The sequence below is a fragment of the Desmodus rotundus genome, chromosome 5, assembly GCF_022682495.2.
Source record: "Desmodus rotundus isolate HL8 chromosome 5, HLdesRot8A.1, whole genome shotgun sequence".
Classification (NCBI taxonomy): domain Eukaryota; kingdom Metazoa; phylum Chordata; class Mammalia; order Chiroptera; family Phyllostomidae; genus Desmodus; species Desmodus rotundus.
Genome location: NC_071391.1, coordinates 78,910,598 through 78,927,204, shown reverse-complemented (window position 1 = coordinate 78,927,204; position 16,607 = coordinate 78,910,598). Strand labels below are relative to the sequence as shown.

The 16,607-nt window shown below is 37.7% G+C and overlaps 1 protein-coding gene across 2 annotated transcripts in view; it reads left to right on the top strand.

Moving 5' to 3' along the window:
• C5H11orf65 (chromosome 5 C11orf65 homolog) overlaps positions 1–8,210 on the top strand; it is a 46,005-nt gene extending 37,795 nt beyond the window's left edge. Inside the window, exons 7-9 of one of the 2 annotated variants that reach the window (XM_053924217.1) lie at positions 197–367; positions 5,366–5,421; positions 7,879–8,210. In XM_053924217.1, the coding sequence (XP_053780192.1) occupies positions 197–367; positions 5,366–5,421; positions 7,879–8,015 (364 nt within the window). In that variant the 3' untranslated portion in view covers positions 8,016–8,210. Of the gene's footprint in view, positions 1–196; positions 368–4,552; positions 4,888–5,365; positions 5,422–7,878 lie in introns of those variants that run through there. The other variant, XM_053924218.1, reaches the window with a different exon arrangement.
• Positions 8,211–16,607: the final 8,397 nt, after the last annotated feature.

Here is a 16,607-nt window from a genome sequence, read left to right as displayed (position 1 = left end):
ATGTGCTTGATTAAGTTGCTTTGTTTTTTCCAAAAGATCCCATCCCATAGACTTGGTTTAGAGGTATTTGTGTTAAATAGGATAAAGAACTTGCTTTATATTTAAATACTATTACAACAACAATATGTATTAACTGAATCTACTAGTAATCACATGTTCCAGAGGATTTATGTCTCTCTTCCTTTCCTCTATTTAGGTACTATGCAGGAAGCCTGGAGGCTAAGTCAACAAACAATAAAACTCTAGGTTTAATTCACACAGCAACAAAAGGGCTAATAAGATCTATTGAAGATGGTGGGATAGATTCTGTGATGGAATGGGAAGTGGATGAAGTGCTGAACTGGACAAATACACTGAACTTTGATGAGTAAATACATTTTGCTGTTCTTGGGGAACAAGGGCAGGCATCAGATTTTTCTTTCCAATATTTCTCATTCCCGTGTTGAATGTAGGAGTCACAAACATAATTTCCACCACTCCCCACAAAACAAGTATTTATACTTGTCTAGAAAGAAAGAAGAGGAAATGAGGGAGAAAGATATAAGAGGGATGATCTAAAAGTAGAAAAAAGAAAATTAGAGAGGTGTTCTTTATTGTCAGACTTCATACTTATGCCTTAGCCTAAATTTGCTTTCTTTCTTTCTTACTTTGGGATTTAGAAACAAGGCTAAGAACATGAAATCAATAATACAAAGCATTTTGTTAGCTTACCAACCCTGATCTTCCCATATGAGACACTAAAAAGTTATAATTTTTAGTGGCATACTATAGCCCTTGGAAAACATTTTTAGAATTTTTGTGTGTGTGTGATGGAAATTTTTAAATATTTAATATAACCGTCAGGGAAATTCAAGTTAAAACCACAATGAGATCTGACCTCAGACAAACTAGGAGGGCTATAATTAAGAAGACAAGGAAGTAGAGGAATCGGAACCGTTATGTACTGTCAGTGGAAATGTACAATGGTGCAGCCATTTTGGAAAATAATCTGGCAGTTTCTCAAATGGTTAAACATGAAGTTGCCATATGATTGAACAACTCCATTCCTCAGTATGGATGCACAAGAGAAATGAAAACACACGTCCATGCAAAAACTTGTACATAAATGTTCATGGCAGCATTATTCATAATATAACCAAAAAGTAGAAATAACCCCAATATTCATCAACTGATGAATGGATAAATAAAAATGTGATATATTTATACAATGGAATATTATTCTTCAATAAAAAATAATGCTGATGCATGTTACAATATTGATGATTCTACTGAGTGAAAGGACCCAGTAAAAAAAAAGACCATGTATTATGATTCCATTTATATGAAATGTCCAGAATAGGCAAATCTATAGAGACAGGAAGTAGATTAGTGGTTGTCTAGGACTGGAAGACTTATGAGGGTTGGGAGGTGAGGCTAAGAGGTACAGTTTTTTTTTTTTTGAGAAATAAAAATGTTCTAAAATTGATCATGATGATGGATGTACAACTCTGTGAGTACACAGAAAGTCACTGAATTAAACACTTCAAATGGGTGGACAGTATGGTATGTGAATTGTATCTCAAACAGCTTTTAAATATATTGAATATTTGCCAGCTACAATAATGAATGTGACTATTGTGTGGATGAAAAGGCAGAAAAATTAAAATGAAGATAGTGTAAGTAAAGAAACATAAGAAAAAGGAAGAAATCAGGAAGAGAGATAAGAATATGGGATAGGAAAAATCAACATGTCATTGAACAATAGAACAGGAAGAAAAGCATCCAAGAGGAATCAGAGAAGAGAATAATGAGAAAAGACAAGAAAAGAAAAAGAATGACTAAAAATAGAAAAATAAGACATTGGTGGGAAAGATATATTAGAAAATAAAAAGGGAAAGACAAGAAAAAATAACTAGTTATGCATTGTAGGTAGATGCTCTAAAATATATTGTAGTAAGTAAATAGTAAAAAAAGATTGTTAAGATTCTTTAACCCAATATCTTGTCCTGACCATAGTATTTGGATTCCCTATAGACAGGATGTCTGTGATATTGGGGGACACTGAATAAATACAGATAGTAATAATGATGCAGGAAATGACATTCAAAGAAACACACTGTAATGCAGTACCTTTTTAAAAATTACAAGTATATTTATATATTTTTACATTCAATATTTTGCATTAGTTTTAGGTGTACAGATTAGCAATTAGAAAAGTATATACTTTATGTAGTGCTGTACTTCTACCTTTTTTCCCAAGAGTAAAAATTGCTGGGTAAAGAATGGAGGAAAAAAAGGGAGAGGTCGGTGAGGTTCATTTTGAATGATCTTCAGAGAGCAGGAGAGAGAATTTTCTCAGGTGAGCTTTTGAAATCCGGATTTACCTTTCCCTTATACAGTTGGCTAATTCAAGCAAAGGACCAGCACGCTTTAGTGAAAGATTAACCAGAAATCAACACCTAATATTCTGTATTTCATCACTGCTGGAATACAAAAAGAACAATACAATTAAGTTCAAAGGGAGGAAATAAACAGACATCTCAGTCCACTGTCATCCACCATACCTTTCTCTGGTAGGGGATTCAATTTGTGGAAGAAAGGATGAAAACAATAAACCAGTAAGACTCGAAGTGGTTTTTGTAGCATATACGTAGGTGGGCGGGATGAATACTCCTAGGTTTGACCTGGTAGGATTAACTGACAGTGTCCAGTTTTTAAAATGGAGATACTTCATGTTTCCAAATTATGTACAATATCTATCAGTTTATTCTCTCACTTAGGCCCTGGATAACAAAAATTTCAAATAGAATCCAGTGTGATTATTTGGAAATATTTTAGTAGCATTACTAATTCGAAGCTACTGATTATCTCAGTAGCTTACCTAGTAGAGTAGATTATCTCTAAACTACTGAGTATCTCAGTAGCTTAAACTTTGCAAAGATCTTCCCCAGCTGAGGTACAAGCAAGCACCTTCTTCCCAGCGCATTTGTGGTTTCCACAGTCTTTCCGGTAGATGTTTGTAGCTGGATTGATGCCACCTTGTTTGATGAGAATTTCAGAGTCTGACATTTTTCTTTAGAAGAATTGGTGGCCACTAATTCTTTGTAGAGTGTCCTTCAAAATCTGTGGACAGTTTTCAATAATCAGACCAACAGAACGACATTAATGTGTTGAACACTGATACAAACCAGGTTTTTCCCCAACAGCTTCTGTGCTAGTCCCTTGTCACGACAGATGGCTGTTCTCCTGAGGAGAAGCCATGTGCATCCTCTATCAACTGAATACAATATTATTATTATTATTTTGAAGAAATGGATAGAGCCAACTTCACTCTTGGCCTCAAAGACACTGAAGAGCTCCATCATAAATTCTGCAGTGTTGAGAGATACATTGCTGCAGGCACTTAGAATACGGAGCACCCCCGCATCACCGTCACTGAGTCTCCCACAATGCCATGTGACCGCTACTGTCTTGTTGGATCTTTAGGGGCATATTCTCTATAAGATGTTCCTCTTACAGAATTTCATCATTTTCAAACCGCAAGTGAATTTTGAAATAACTTGTTAAGTGACCAGCAGCTGGGATATCTTAAATAATTTCCTGATATTCTATCAATTGTGTTGCTATGAGATCTTTGCCTATGTGTGTGGGGTGTAGTTCTATATCTGAAGCCGTTCCGTTGATTTCTAGGACATATAGTTAAGTGGCTTCTCAGGCTAGGCACCTTCCCAGATGATCAAAATGTTACATTTATAATCCTGAGGAATTTATTATAGATTTCACATACATACTATTCTGCAATTATTACCTTAAAATTACAAAAACTTCTTAGTGAGAAAGACACATTAGTTCCATGATATGAGCAGTATAGTAATGCTATCACTCTTTCTTCTATTTGTAAAACTTAGATATTTGTATCAGTTACTGTTGGTATGTCTTTTATGAGAAGTTCTTTTAAAATAATTGTCCTAGTATCAGGTAAAGCTGGGTCAGTGATCAGCCTTAATTAAATATGGCATATGTTTATCCTCCAGACTCTCAGGTGTCCTTGAAAGTAGAATGAAAACCTTTCAGTATATAAATCAAATATGTAAATCAGTATATAAATCAAGGTGTTCTTGAAGGTGGAATGCAAACCTTTGAATATATAGATCCAAGAAAGCAGGATGACAGACATGCAACTCTTCACAGTGATCCTGGACAACCACTGCAAGTCTGCTAAATGTACAGTCAGTCCAGACCGCACCGTCTACTAGGAGATCCTGGGAAGGGGTTTACATTGCCTGCTCTTATCCTGCATCTTTTAACAGTGACCCAGTAATATCGTATTTAAGGTCATAGAATAAAGTTTTTGGAGTAATAAGAGGTAGGAGTAACAAAAAAAAACCCAACAACTATACACACAGTACTTTAAATATTTAAATATTGTTGGATAAAGTATACCTTCCTAAACCAAAAAAAAAAACAAACACAAAAACCCCCTTCAGGAACACTAAGTTAACCAGAGTAATTCAATGGAATAAATGAGTACTTAGAAAATCATTTTTTACACGATAATTCTAATCCTCCTCAGCTCCCTTTCGGCACCTGCTGTGACCAATTCCTTACCTGACTTCTTGGGTGCAGTTGGAAGAAGCGAGGCTTGGGAAAGACGACACAGAGCCTAAAATGAAATGGAATAAGTTACAGGAAACCTGCCTCTTGGAGCATCCCCTCGTCTTCATAGCTCATCACATCTTGTTCTTCCCTGTTATTCTACCTCTTCTCAGGCTACCCTGGTGTCCCTATTTCAGTCTCTGTTTGGGAAACAGGTGGCAGCTGCACTTGTCCTACTTGGATGACGTGTTGACTGCACACTGCAAAGGTAGCACCATAGCTCTACTAACATCATAAACCACATGCTTTACATTTCTGTTAACGTGTCAGAGACAGTAGGTGTGGCAATCTGGAACCGAGGAGAAAGTTTGTCATAATTGTTTACCTCTTTTTTCCTTGAGTTTTCTGTCCATACTTTTAATTTAGAAGTTAACTAACATCTTAGCAGGCATTCAACTGAGGGCATGATCTGGAAGGAATGGAACATAGGATGAGGAAAGGTGTGCTGAGGAAGATCACAGGGCACTAACATGGTAGATGTGAGCACAATTTTTATACATCTTCCAACTCCTTGTCCTAGGGTTTGTCTTGGAAGCATGAGAGCTACGTGGAGGTGGGAAAGTCATGAAAATTAAACATTTTGACTAGAGAATTTGTTGCCATTAATGTAAGATTTTACAGAGAAAGTGGAATTGTGGAAGTAGCCTAATCATGCACTAATGAATTCATTCACTACTTACTAACAAACTAGTTTAATTTAATTTAATGAGTGTCTATATAATGTGCTTAGGTATATTGCCAACTGGAAGGAAATTGCTACAAGCAACTCTTCAGCTAACTTCAAAAGTAGGTGATTTTTAGCAATACTTTGTGGGAAATTCTTGTGAATAAATGATACATTCTACACATGTACACACTTCTTAGCACCTAACATTTCAGAACCCTGCAAAGTATATAGACAGATGAATTTGCCAAGTCATTCTTACCTTATAGCAGTGATTTCAACTGGTGTGCCACAGGAAGTTTTAAAACATGCTATACCTGACTATTCAGTAAGGGGCACTGACCTCTTTTCCCTTAGACTGTCAAAAAAAAAAAAAAAAAAGCCCAACATCCAACACAATAGTTGTCCAGTATGAATGAATAAAAATTATACCTATTTTTCATCAGATCAGCAAAAAAATATTTTTTTAATGTGCCTCAGAATTTTAGTAATTAGTTTGTGTGCTATTAGATGAAAAAAGGTTGAAAATCTCTGCTTTAGATAAGACTGTTATTTGGAAATAGAATTTTTTCGTTTTATATAAGGTTGAATTAAAAAAAAATTAATGAATCCTTTTCTTTAGAAGTTGCATCTTATGGTTTCAGTAATAATTTTTAATCAGCAAACTTCACTTGGCTAAGTAAATGCCTCAAAATGTTAAAAATATTTTTTAAGTTCTGTGCCACTGTTGTCCCTCCTATGATCCACAACACTGAGAAACTGACAATGATGGCATGTTAAAGCAGATCATCATATCCCAGAAATATCAATAACTCTAACATAGCCAGAATTAATTATGGTGACTGTATAGTCTGAGTGTGTGAGTTCTGTCCTGCCGTCATCCCTGCGAGGCAGTAAAGCAGAGAGGTTACGTTGTGGAGTGTACATGCACACTGCCTGGTTTTGATTTTTGGCTCTTCTGTTTACTGGCTGTGTGATCTTGGGCAAGTTACTACCTCAGTGTCCTCCTCTGTAAAGTGAGAATAACAATAGTACCAAGCTCCTAGGTTGTGGTGAAGTACTAAGAGGTAAAATGTGTAAAGAGCTTAGGCTAGTCCTTGGTACATAACTCATTCTCTACAAATGTTAGCTATCACTAGCCGGAACCTATCCCCTTAGGTCCAGCTCATTGCTACCACAGTCCAGGCTGCCACAGCCCCCAAACTGATGCTCCTCCAGCCCATTCCCCACACAACACATAGTGATCTTTTACTAATTTAAGCCAATGCATTAGAACACTTAAACTCCTCTTTAGCAATTACCATGCAGAAGTGCTATTTTAAAGTGCTTTATATTAAATAGTAACTCATTTGAGTCAGGTTCTATTGTCTGCATTTTACAGATGAGCAAGCAAAGAGATGGATTACTTGCTCGAGGTCTCACAGGAACTTACTGTGAGGTCCAAGACTTGAATTCAGTCATGCTAGCTCCAGAACCTACATGCTTAACAATGACTGCTCCTGCTGCCTCTCAAAGATTTCCACTGTGCCTGGAATAAAATCTTAACTTCAGGATAGCTTTCCACCCTTATCATGTCCACTCTCCCCCTCACTCACAACCCCACCATCATTGAACTCTTAGCCATTCCTCAAACACTCTGCATTTTCAACCTGAGGGTTCAGTGGAGTTGATGGCCTTCTACAGAACGGTTTTAGGTAACTATCTCCACTTAAGGGCAGGGAGTTGTCTGTTGTTTGCTACTGAATCACCAATGTGTAGCATATATTAAGTTTGACAGGTAAAAGAATATAAAGGAATGACAAGTACAAAGATGGAAGCATAGGATATAAAACACTGAGTTAAGAGATCACAGGCGTACACCTTGGAGATATGGCAGGTTTAATTCCCAACCACCTCAATTAAAGTATTGCAATAAAGTGAGTCATAACCTTTTTGCCAGTGGGTAGTTTTGACTTCCACTTGTAAAACAACAACAAAAAAAGCAACATCTGTGAAGCACAGTATGATGAAGTGTGAGAAAACAAGGTCTGCCTGTACTGCAAAACGATGGAAAGATACAGCGTGAGAATTGAAAGGAGCATAAGAGCAAGTTAAGCAGTGAGGGTTTGCACTACAGCTGCAGTCAGTGAAGGTGATACACCGAAGGTGCTGGCGTTGAAGAGAGAATGTGTGTCATGTCTTCAAAAAGCACAAAATCTGATTGAGATTTGGAAACTAGCTCTAGAGAGAACAGGCTTCTAACTAAATGCCAAACTAAATGCTAAGTCCTCTTCATATTCATCGCTACACTTAATTCTCACCGAGGACACTGAGACTTGGAAGGCAAGTAACTTACTCCAAATTGCACAGCTAATTAGTAATAGATCAAACCTGAAACCCAAGTCCTGCAGAGCCTTTTGTAGAGATGGACAACAAAATATAGTGCATACAATGAAATTAAAAATGTTGGATATTTATGGCTTCAGTTAAATAGGATATAAAGATAGGTGCTCTAAGAGGAATGTAGAACCAGGCATATTGAACAAGTCTGTATCTTAACACATCTGGCATCTTTGTAAACATCTGTCATTCTTCTCTAGGTTTCAGGTTTGAACAAGAACAGAAAAGAAAATATGACTATGCATCTATGTCAGAGAACATGGGAATATCAGAAAATAATTCTTACGAAAAACCAAATGTTACTAGACTAACACCTGATTCCACGTTCGGAATATAAATAAAGTCCTCGTTTATTTTGTGAGCTATAGCCCTTCAAACCCTGAGTCCATCAGTTATAATCATGAGATAGTTTATTCTGACTGGAATGGCTTGTGTTCTTGGCACAGAGTCTACTCAAGTAAAAATTAAACAAAAATAAAACATTGGGCTGAATATAGTGGTCAGAGAAAATGTAGAAATTATTCCTGGTATTCTGAGAAATTGTAATATTCTAAAAATTACACTTAAATAAAGGTATTATACTTAGGTGCAAAAAAAAATCTTTAGCTTGTTTTTTTGAAGTATCTTTTATTTGGGCATTCATGTCAGGTAGAAATCCCTTTCCATTAAAAAAGGAAAAGGAGCAAAAAAAAAAAAGGGAATTGGGCAGTATAGCAAATTCTTTTTTTTATTGGGAGAGCAATAGGCTTACTGGAAGCCCCTGCCCCAGTCAGCTTAGACATCCTTGAACAAAACTGGGTCAGTGGGCGCCCTTTGCTAAAGAAGCTAGAAAACGAAAATCTGTCTTTCAGCTTCCACAGTGGGAGGAACGGGGGACTGGAGATGACAGTGGGTCAAGAACAGAGTCTATCACACCCTCCAAGTCTAAGCACCCTCTACTGCTACCTGTCATCACACTATCTTGAAAAATCTGTCTATAATCCTAATGGACCAGAATCTATTTCTGGGTTCTTTACCCTGGTCCATTGATGTTTGTGTCTTGTCTTTATGGCAATTCCATCTTCTATGTGTTACTGTCGATTTAGCCCAAGTCTTCCAAACTTTTCTTTCATTTCAAAATAAATTGTTTTGTCTTATTTTAGTCCTTTACATTTCCATACAAACCTTACAATCATATTGTCAAGTTCTTAAAACAAACAAACAAACAAATAAATGCTGCTGGAAATGGATTCGATTGCATTGATTATATATATGAATTTAAGGGAGAAGTGCTCTTAATTAGTATCTCAATGCATGAACATGGTACATTTTCCCATATATTTAGGCCTTTGGTTTCTCAGTAATATTTTAGTGAACGGGCATTTCATATATTTTATTAAAATTATGCCCAACTAACCCTCACTGGTGTGGCTCAGTGGGTTGAGCACCAACCTGCAAGATGAAAGGTCAGTAGTTCAATTCTTAGGGTACATGCCTGGGTTGTGGGCTAGGTCCCCAGCTGGGGGCTCACAAGAGGAAACTAATGGATATTTCTCTCCCTCTCTTCCTCCCTTCCTCTCTTTCTAAAAATAAAATCTTTAAAAAAATTATGCCCAACTATTTTATGTTAAATTTCAACTTCAATCCATTCGAAAGAAAATTTCAGACCTTAATTTCCTGACCCAAATGGCTTTTATTTAGAAATTCATGAATTGAAAAGCATCGAGTGTAGAAAACAGAAAGTAGCTTCCAAGAGTTGCACAAAGTGAGTGTTTCATAGATAAAAGTGAGCAGGAACAAGAAAGTTATATTGGGCATTGCTAATTGGTTAAAACAGTGTAACCTTCCATATATGGAGCAAAGGGAAGTGGAGTTGAGCTAGGTAACTTGTACTAAGCAGGCAATTGCTGATAGGTTGGGCTAGGCCTACATTTTCTGGGAGAGCTGAGCATGGAAGCTCAGATAAGCTTCCATTTGCAGACATGGGGCTTAGCATAAGCAACTCCATCCTGGGACTAGTCAAGATCCTTTAACATTAATACATAGAAAAATTATTGATATTTGGTACTTCTGGCCAAGATGGAGGCATAGGTAGACACACTGTGCCTCCTCACACAACCAAAAGAAGGACAACAATTTAAAAACAAAAAACAACCAGAACTGACAGAAAATTGAACTGTATGGAAGTCCAACAACCAAGGTATTAAAGAAAAAACATTCATCCAAACCAGTAGGAGGGGCGGAGCTGGGCAGCCGGGCAGAGAGGACTTGCGGCAAGGCGGTGGCTGGTGGACCTGGCAAAGCAGCAGACCGGGCGGACCCACATTTGAGGGCAGATAAATCAGGAGGAACAACTGGTTGTTCTACACAACACAGAGTTGCAGTGTGGGGAAACAAAAGCTCAAACTCTGATTGAAAACAAGTGTGGGGCTTGAGGCAGCAACAAGAGAAACTCCCAGACTCACAGGAGAGTTCACCTGAGAGACCCACAGGGCCCTAGAATGTACACAAGCCCACCCACCTTGGAATCAGCACCAGAAGGGCCCAATTTGCTTGTGAGTAGTGGAGGAAGTGACTGAAAACTGGCAGAGAGTGGAGCAAGCGCCATTGTTTCCTCTCGGACCCCTGCCCCACAGACAGCACCACAACACAGCTGTGTTGCCCCACCCTGAAGAAGTTTTGCAAATTGAAAAGAGTGCTGGAGATTGTACAAAACTTAATACTACCAAACTGTGAACTTAAAAATGCTTAAGATGGTAAAATTTATATTATGTGTATTTTACCATAATTTTACAAAATAGTGGTTCACACATTAGCAGACCATCTATGGTAACACATTTGTAACAGAAAAATCATGCCCATTTCTTTTCTACATGTTTCTGTTCCAGTTTGGAAATGCTGACCTTTCGTTGACACTACAAGTCAATGTTCCATGCTCTTACCATGCCAGTGACAACACAAATGTCTTCAGACATTGCCAAATATTCTCTGTGGGGGCAAATGGGGAGGAAGCAAAAATGCACTGTATATTAGTGTAGAAAGTATACATTTGTACATATAGCTGTACATTTAAAAATATGCATGCTTAATGGACAAAAGATGGGGTTATTTAGGGAATAACTTTTATTATATGAGATTTTCACCTTACCAAATTCTGAATCTAATCTTTATTAAAATTTGTCTCTACTGTCTACTGTCAAATTTGTGCAAAATTAATTTTTTCAGAAACTAGACAAAGAGCCTGAAATTATTAAGAGGACTGATTTTTTTTAAAAAGATTTTATTCCCTAGCTGGTGTAGCTCAGTGGATTGAGCATGGGCTGAGAACTGAAAGGTCACGGGCCAAGCCCCCCCCCCCCAATGAGGGGATGCACAAGAGGCAAACACACATTGATGTTTCCCTCCTCCTCTCCTTCCCTTCCCCTCTAAAACTGAAATAAAATCTTTAAAAAATAATTTAAAAGATTTTATTTATTTTTAGAGAGAGGGAAGGGAGGGAGAAAGAAAGGGAAACATCAGTGTGTGCTTGCCCTTTGCACACCCCCTACTGAGGACCTGGCCCACAACCCAGGAATGTGCCCTGGTTGAGAATTGAACCATTGACCCTTCGGTTCACAGTCCATGCTCAATCCACTGAGCTACACCAGCCAGGCTGATTTTTTTTTTTTAATTAAAAGAAATAAACATGTCTTCAAAAAATATTAGTAAACTGAATCCAGCAATACATTAAAGAGATCACAAACCATGATCAAGTGGGATTTATTCTAGGGATGCAAGGTTGGTACAATATTCACAAATCAATATACATAATACACCACATAAACAAAAATGAAGGATATAAATAACATGATAATATCAACAGATACAGAAAAGGCATTTGATAAAATCCAGCACCCATTTACAAGAAAAACTCTCAGCCAAGTGGGAATAGAGGGAACATACTTCAACATAATAAAGGTCATATATGACAAACCTTACAGACAACATCATACTCAATGCGCAAAAACTAAAAGTGTTTCCTTTAAGATCAAAAACAAGAAAAGGATGTCTGCTTTCACCAATCTTATTGAACATAGTACTGGAAGTTCTAACCTAAGCAATTAGACAAGAAGAAATAAAAGGCATCCAAATTGGAAAGGAAGAAGTAATACCGCCATTATTCACAGATGACATGACACTATATATAAAAATCTTAAAGACTCCACTAAAAAACTACAAGGACTGATAAGTGAATGCAGTAAATAGGCTACAAACTTAATTTTGAGAAATTAGTGGCATTTTTATACACCAATAATGAACTGTCAGAAAGAGAAAGTAAGAAAATAATTCTGTTTACAATTGCAACAACAAAAACAACAAAAAAGAATAAGGTACCTAGGAATAAATTTAACCAGGATGTAAAAAAATCTGTACTTGGAAAATTATAGGCTACTGAAGAAAGAAACTGAGGAAACATATATCATGCTTATGGATAGGAAGAATTAACATCATTAAAATGTTCATACTACCCAAAGCAAGCTATAGATTCAACATAATTCCTATGAAAATACAAATGGCATATTTCACAGAATTAGAATATTCAAAAATTTATATGGAACCATGAAAGACCTCAAATAGCCTCACCAGTCTTGAGAAAAGAACAGATGGAGATATAATGTTATCTGATATTAAACTATACTACAAGGCCATAATAATCAAAACAGCACGGAATTGGAATAAAAACAGGCATATTGACCAATAGAACAGAATAGAGAGCCCAGATAAAAAACCCATGCCTATATGGTCAATTAATATTTGACAAAGGAGGCAAGGATATACAATGGGATAAAGGCAATCTATTTAATAAATGATGTTGGGACAATTGGGCAGATATGTGCAAAAAAGAAAGGAAGAAAAAAAAAGGAAGAAAGAAAAAAAGAAAGAAAGAAACTAGACCACCTTCTTACACCACACACAAGAATAAACTCAAAATGGATTAAATGCTTAAATATAAGTCTTGAAAAGGTAAAAATCCTAGAAGAAAACATAGGCAGTAAAATCTCATACATCTCTCATAGCAGTATTTTTTTCTGATATAACTCTGAGGGCAAGGGAAACAAAGGAAAAAATAAACAAATGGAACTACATCAAATTAAAGTTTTTGCACAGCAAAGGAAAACATCAACAAAATGAAAAGGCTACCTACTGAATGGGAGGACATATTCACAAATTATACATCTGAGGAGGGGTATATTCCCAAAATTTATCAATACTTGTACAAGGGAAATAAGAAGGAGAGTTACAACGTCTAAAATAAGCTCTTATACCAAGCTTCCTAATTAACCAAGTCCTAATTCCAATAATTAAAATGGAAACTACATTTAAAAGCTATGTAAAGACCTTTGAATCTACAGGCGTTAGCTTGCTTAAGACTGATTTTTTAAAGGAGTTTAATGAGCTCTCCTTAAGCATGAGTCTGTTTCTATTTTGTTTCTTAGTTTATTTTGTTCATTAGATTCTACATATAAGTGAAATCATTGGATATTTTTCTTTCTCTGATTGGCTTCTCTCACTTAGCATAATTCTCTCTAGGTCCATCCATGTTGGTCTTACAAAAGGTAAGAAAGCAGGGTGCAGCCAAGAGGAGGGCCCCAAGAAGGGACTTGTAATGGGGTCCAGAACTCAAGGTGTCCGGGAAATATTAGAAAAATATATATAGGATGTCCTCAAAGCATCCTAGCAGTATTCAACAATCATCTTGCTTTGTATTAAAAAAGCAAAAAAAAAAAAAAAAAGTAGAAAAAATCAAACATAGCCTATTGTGATTTATTTCTACGGCATCTGAAACATCATAGAGTACAAAGACAATATACAAATTGTCTAATTACATTTAGAGTAAAATTATTTATCCCTTAAAACAGTAGTAACAATTAACATTTATTTTATAGACATAGAGGATTGGAGTTGTTGGCACAATATGTGCTTATCTTCCATTTTAGAGCACAGAACCGATGTATAATAAAACTTCCTCATTGTTAGCATAAGTGAGCTGAAGGGTTAAAAGCTCCTGGGATGTAAGAACATACTGTCTTTAGATTCTTTAAATTCAGAGTATTTACCGAGGACTTAGAATGTGAATTGAGCACACAATTTCAGTTAAAGCTCTCTCCAGGTGACAGTCCTTACGCTGTTAACTGCAGTAAGCCTTTCTTTAACAAATCATATCCAGGTGAAATCTCACTGAAAATAAAGCCTGTAGTCTAAAGAACTTATACAACTTAACACTAAGGAAACAAATAATCCAATTTAAAAATTCGCAAAGTACCTGAATAGAAACTTATGTAAAGAGGACATACAGATGGCCAAAAGACATATGAAAAGTGGCCCAACGTCACTAATCAGAGAAATGCAAATTAAAGCCACAATGATGTATCACCTCATGCCTGTCAGAATGGCTATTGGTGAGGATGTGACAAAAGGGAACCCTCACACACTGTTGGTGGGAAAGTAGATTGGTGCAGCCATTGTGGGAAACAGTATGGAGTTTTCTTTAAAAATTAAAGATAGAACTGCCATATGACCCAGCAATTCCACTCTGGGAATACAGCTGAAGAAACTCAAAATGCTAATTCAAAGGAATACATGCACCCCTAAGTTCATTGCAGCGTTATTTATGACAGCCACGATTTGGAAGCAGCCCAAGTGCCCATCAGGAGATAAGTGAATAAAAGAGCTGTGGTACATTTACACAATGGAAACTACTTGGCCATAAAAATGAAGGAAATCTTACTGTTACAGAGCAAGGCTGGGGGGGGGGTGTCACGATAAATTATTACAGAAAGGATCCCCCCTTTTCTTTCTCTGGAAGTTCCCCCCACACACACACCTGCTAGGTTCGAAATGCCCACCGCCAGAGGAAAGACGTCTCTCAATGCCAGAGACTGATGAAAAGGAAAGGAATTATTTATTTAAAAGTTACACAGACTTAGAGTATTGGAAACTTAATGTTTCCAATAAGATACTAAAGTCCTCTAGAATAGCCACAGATGCACAGTCCTTCCCTCTCCCTGTGCCCAGTCTGGGGTACCATGTCTTAGGGAAAGAAGTAGAAGCCTGTGATTCAGGCTCCCGGCACCATCAGCTGTGTGGCTACCACAATCTCCAGTTAATCCAAAGCCATGAGGCACCTTCTCAGGCCCACCAGCAAGAGTCCTTTCTCCCCTTTTCTTCCTGGCAAAGTCTCTCCTGCTGCCTAAGCTGCGTGGCAAAAAGAAGCACCCCAGAGCCACATGGTCCTCCCTATTCATTCCTTCAGAACCGCATGATCCTCTTCTTTCCCCCCAGAACCGGGTGGTCCTCTCTCTCTATGGCTGCCACACCTACGTTTAAATCCCAGCGCCCATCTTCCTTTGCAGCCCCATTTCTGACTCCTCCTACAGTCAGTTACACCTGCCAGCATCCCCGTATTCTTCCAGCTTTACTGGGCTGCCATAGTAAGTCCAGCAGGTGTGGCCCCATGGCATGGAGCCAATCATCTCCAAGCTCTCACGCAGGCCCTGTAACCAGGGGGAGTTGCTTCCCAGTCCCATCTTGGGTGGAAGTCACTCCCATCCCCCTGGCTCAAAGCAGGGCCACAGCTATTTAACATATCCATGAAACCAGTTAAAGGTTATAGATACGTTAAATGACCATGCCAGGGGTTAGCTGCAGAGCTGTTGCTACCCAAAACAGCTCTGAATGGCCCTGTTCCATGTGTCCCATCCCGCCCCCCCCCCACCAACTCAGGCTTGTGGGGGTGAGGACATCCTATATATATTTTTCTAATATTTCCCGGACACCTTGAGTTCTGGACCCCATTACAAGTCCCTTCTTGGGGCCCTCCTCTTGGCTGCACCCTGCTTTCTTACCTTTTGTAACAACATGGATGGACCTAGAGAGAATTATGCTAAGTGAGAGAAGCCAATCAGAGAAAGAAAAATATCCAATGATTTCACTTATATGTGGAATCTAATGAACAAAATAAACTAAGAAACAAAATAGAAACAGACTCATAGATATACAGAACAGACTGACAGTTGTGAGAGGGGAGGGGGCTTGGGAGGGATCTGGATAAAAAAGGTGAAGGGATTAAGCAACCCCCCCGCCAAAACAATAGTACAATGGTAACTGCCAGAATAGAAGGAGGGTGGGGGGAGGTGGAAGAGGGCAAAGGGAGGACACATGGTGGCAGAAAGACTTGACTGTGGGTGGTGCATGCACAATATAGTATGCATATGATGCATAATAAAATTACAGTATGCAGATGGTGTATAATAAAGTTGTACACTTGAAACCTGTTTGGTTTTATAAATAACAAAAAATAAGACAAAATAAACATGTGGTATATAAACTTTACATTTCAGATACCAGGATCTTTGTGGTTGTCATATTCCAGAACCTATCTTTTAGACTTTAGAATAGTTAACTAGATCACTTTCTAGGCCCAAAGAACATCCATTTGCCTTTTATCATGGTGTAATTAAGAAAAACTACCAGACTATTCAGACCGACATGCAGCATACCAGGCTGGTTCTGAGAAGCAGGCCTCCCAGTTCACACCGCATGTTAGGTTGCCAGTAGCACCCAGACTGAGCTCTGTAAGGGCTGACTCTGCCTGCCCTGGCCACTGCTGCTTCCCTTGGAACCAGCACCATGCCTGGCACACAGACCACGCACAGTCTTGAATAACATGAATGAGTCTCGGCACGTTTTGTTTTAGAAACATTTACTCAGAAACAGGTAACAGTATAGTAAAGAAATACATTCAATAGTAGTAAAAGAAATATATATATAATGTATAATTTCATTAAGGTGTAATTAAAATAATCACAATGGCACATAACTCTATTATTTCAAGCCAGTATACTCGCTTTCTACATTTTTAAAGACTAGCTTACTTAGGTTTTTAATAAATCCAAAGCTTTTCCTCTTT